Source organism: Quercus robur, chromosome 6 (assembly GCF_932294415.1).
Source record: "Quercus robur chromosome 6, dhQueRobu3.1, whole genome shotgun sequence".
Taxonomy (NCBI): Eukaryota; Viridiplantae; Streptophyta; class Magnoliopsida; order Fagales; family Fagaceae; genus Quercus; species Quercus robur.
This window is the reverse complement of record NC_065539.1, coordinates 49,950,226-49,954,053: the sequence shown is the minus strand read 5'-3', so window position 1 is coordinate 49,954,053 and position 3,828 is coordinate 49,950,226. Positions and strand designations below refer to the sequence as shown.

The window sequence follows — 3,828 nt, the reverse complement described above, 5'->3', positions numbered from 1 at the left end:
GGTGAAAGAGCATTCTAGGAGAGGATCAGTGTGGTGGGAGGAAGCCTCCTAAAATGGTATGCCTCCCACCACCGCATTGAATGCTCTGTAACAACCTTATCAATTGCATTAATGAAGAAGTGACCTCTGAACAGTGTCTTCACAACTAGCAACCTCTTTTACCACATTCAGTAGAACCTTGATGGGACAAGTAGCTAGAAAGGAGTTTTGGGGCGTACAAGTAGAGGGTTAGGATGCCAAGAAGGAGGATATATAAGGGGAAGAAACTTTGCAAGTGAGGGGGAGGAGAAAAAAGAAAAAAGAGAGTGAGAGATAGAAAAGTGAACAGTGTATTGCTGATAAAACCAAAGAAAAACTTATATAAGAACTTTTCCTTAGAAATGACCGAGGACTACTTTTTTCTACAATTGCTTGATTCATTCTTCCTTATCTATGTACCACTGCATCATCCTTAAGCTTAGGTAGCCATTCTATTGTAATTGTCTTCCCACCTCTATACTAAAACAATTCTATTGTTTGGGCTTGAGTTGAAGTGCAAGGTGCTACTAATTTAAGTGGGCTTGGGCTTCCAATTCAAGTTCTTACATTTTTTATTAACATGACTCATAAAAAAATAATAATAATAATAAAACCATTTGACCACTGTGCCATTCCATAAGTATCAGTGCCTGTAAGGTGTGGGGGGTAAGGGTCGAAATTCAAGTTTCTAGAAAGAAGTTTCATATACATATATACTTAGATAATTCTAGAGTAGAATTTTTATTAAAAAAAAAAAAAAAAAAACCATTTGATTATTGACTTTTGACTCTGGAGTCAAAAATGAAAAATCAAAATGACTCGTGGGCTGTAACGGCTGTTTAGGAAGCGTCGTTAAAAAAAAAAAAAAAAAAAACATTTTCCCCCTTTTCTTTTCTCACAGTAATTGTTTTTGTAGGGTTTTAGAAATTAGGGTTTTGAATGGCACTGTTACACTCTTTCCCATCCCAAATCTCATTGCTTCAACTTCAATCCCACAGACAATTCCCAATTCCACCATCAATCTCCCCACTAATTTCTTCAATATCACTCTCTGCACCAACCAATCTTCATTACCCATCCCTTCAATCACTTCGCTGTAGCTCAAGCTCGAGTTTTTCAGTACATGATGCGTCTCCTTTCACGAAAATCTTCATAAAAGGTAACTTTTTTTAACTAAATGGCGGACAAATTTGTTCTGGGTCTTTGGCAATATTGCTTATTTTTCACTCATTTCAGCTTTCTGATAAGTTTGTTCATAGGGCAGAGTCTCAAGTTCTGTTTGGTTTCTGAGAAAATGTAGGAAATGGATGGAATATCACGTTTTGAAGTGTTTTATTTTTTTAGTTTTTCTGGAGTTAAAAATTGGTCTTTGTACTTAATTATTTAGGTTGAAATTCAAAAATGTTATTGATTGGTACTAAAAGATTGTACCTTGCTTGGCATTTGTGAACATGTGGAGTTAGTGCAAATTTTTAGCCAATATAGACCTAGGCTGGTTTGAAAACTTTTACATGGTTTATATTGGAATTTGTTGCAATGGTGCTCGTAAATTTGTTAGATAATTAGGATGGCATTGTTCATAGAAATCTATAGGTGTTACTTGGTTGGCATTTCATCAGTTTTTCTTTATGTAGGATTCGATATATGGCATCTATTCCATGGGTGATTGCCTTTACCATTAGGCCAAGACACCAATGAATTTCTTTTTGGTGTTGGCAGGAGAGCCCATTAAGTGTGGGAGGTTGTATTTTGGACTTTTCCCTCTTTTATTAAGTAGTATTTTCACTGACTTGGTTGATTAAAGTCATGGTTTTGGTTCATTGGAATGGTAAATAATATTGAATTATTAGTAATTGGGGAAAAAAGAAGAAGCAAAATCAAGCACTTGTTTACATCTTTCTATGGTTTTTTTTTTTTTTTTTTTTTTTAATTACAATTGCTGTTGCATTTAAGGTGGTAATTTTATTCAGCAAGCCATACTAAGTTGCCTTTGTAATTGTGCGGTACTGCTGTTCTTATTTAGATTAGGTTTTCCATTAATTCTTTGCAGAGAATAATAATTTTTCTGAAGCCTTTGGAGCTAACTGATGCAGGACTACCACAATCAATGTCTGAGGGACGTTTGCAGAGGACTTTTTCACAGTTTGGTGAAGTAAGCCAAGGTGAATTTCTCAGCTTGTATATTTTGAAGTTAAGGTGTTTCTGGAAGTAACTTCTAAAAGCTTCTTATTATTAATTGAAAAAAATAAAAGGACAAGCTTCTTATTCTAGTTTACCAAAATGTCATACTGTTTATGGATCATGCACCAGTTTAAGAACAGCACACTATGTTGCATGCTTGCAGTGCTCTTGTAGCACAATTGGCTGACAGCGTTGGGGACAGGGGAGGTGTTGGGTAATGGAGTGTGCAAAATCATGTTGGAGAATTGTAGAGGCCCTTTGGCCTTTACCATGATTATAACCTTTTTTTTTTTCTTTATTGGTAATTATGCATGCACCTATGTTTAGTTTCATTAAAAAAATTTTGGGGTGCATGCTGCTTTTATATTGTTGAATTTTGAGGACAATGTTTCAGGATTACATGTGTTTCTGTTAACATCATCTTGCAGTGAAAATGATTATGGATACAAAATCCAGGCAGCCTTTAGGGTTTGCATATATCTGGTTTACTACAGAAGACTCTGCGGAATTGGCAGTGAAAGAGATGAATGGAAAGGTATGCATCTTTTGTAATAATCTGTTATTCTCAGTAAATTAGGAATCCAGTAAAATTGTTTTCATAACACATGATTTGGTATGTGGTTCAGTTTTTTGATGGCAGGTTTGTTTATGTAACAATTGCAAAACCTGCACCATCCAAAAGTCGGAAGAGACCTTACAAGTTCTAATTTGAACAGTCTTAAAACTCTTTTGAAGTTATTAAAATTTTCCATTCCCAGGTGGGCAAAATTAGGTGAGAGGCCGATGAATGTAATGCAAAAATAATTAACACCACCAGTTGTTGGTGTATTTGGGGGAAAGGGGGCACTAATTATGGAGTTAGGCTGTACCCATCAAAGTGAGAATTTTGCTACCAAGAACTGAATACTGCATTTACCTTTTACATTCATAAAACCTTAATTTAAGCTTTGTTACCCTTTATACTTTCATTTACGGATACAACATGTAACTTGTTGCGATTAGTATATAATAAAAATTGTTAGCGATGGTCAGTGTGAAACATATATTGTTCGAATCTCATTTAGCCATCTTATCTATTGTCAAAATGTTGTTAAAAAAGTTGTCCTTGGTAATTCTCGGTTCAGATAGTCTGGAAGGGGAATTTCCAACTGTTACTTGGCCTCTGCTTTAAAGCAGTTGATGGTGTTCTTAGGTAAAATTACCACAATCACCAAGGTGTGATGTGTGAGGAGTAAGACTACAGGTACAAAGAGGAACGAAGCAGGTCATTCAAGTATTCACACTGCACAGTGAAGTTTAATATTTAGTTATTTACCAAGCAAATGCTAGTTTCCTTGAGAATCCAAGTTTCCATTAACTTGTGTATTGCAATCATTTGACAAGATGTTAACACAAGCAACAGAACTTGTTCTATGGTAATAACAAAGGGGAAAAAAATCATTTTAAAAGTGGGTGAAAGAAAAAAAAAGTGCAGATCTAGAAGTTTTTTATTCTAGGGTATCGGATTAAAGTATCGATATATTAGTTAGTGCACACCCAGAGCATGCTCATTCACGTGTATTTGTATGCATATGGGAAAAAAAGAGAGTATTTATTAATTTATTCTGTATAATACATTAAATAGGAAGC

The 3,828-nt window shown here is 35.0% G+C and overlaps 1 protein-coding gene across 2 annotated transcripts; it reads left to right on the top strand.

The window, feature by feature from the left end:
- The first annotated feature begins 899 nt into the window (after positions 1–899).
- On the top strand, positions 900–3,244 carry LOC126689292 (organelle RRM domain-containing protein 6, chloroplastic-like). Of its 2 annotated transcripts, none has more exons than XM_050384438.1 (4): positions 900–1,177; positions 2,112–2,180; positions 2,628–2,734; positions 2,826–3,244. In XM_050384438.1, the coding sequence occupies exons 1-4, from the start codon at positions 958–960 to the stop codon at positions 2,904–2,906; spliced, it is 477 nt and encodes a 158-aa protein (XP_050240395.1). In that variant the 5' UTR covers positions 900–957; the 3' UTR covers positions 2,907–3,244. The 2 variants fall into 2 exon arrangements, with proteins under 2 accessions (XP_050240395.1, XP_050240396.1); XM_050384439.1 differs by having other exon boundaries at positions 1,030–1,177; positions 2,069–2,180.
- Positions 3,245–3,828: the final 584 nt, after the last annotated feature.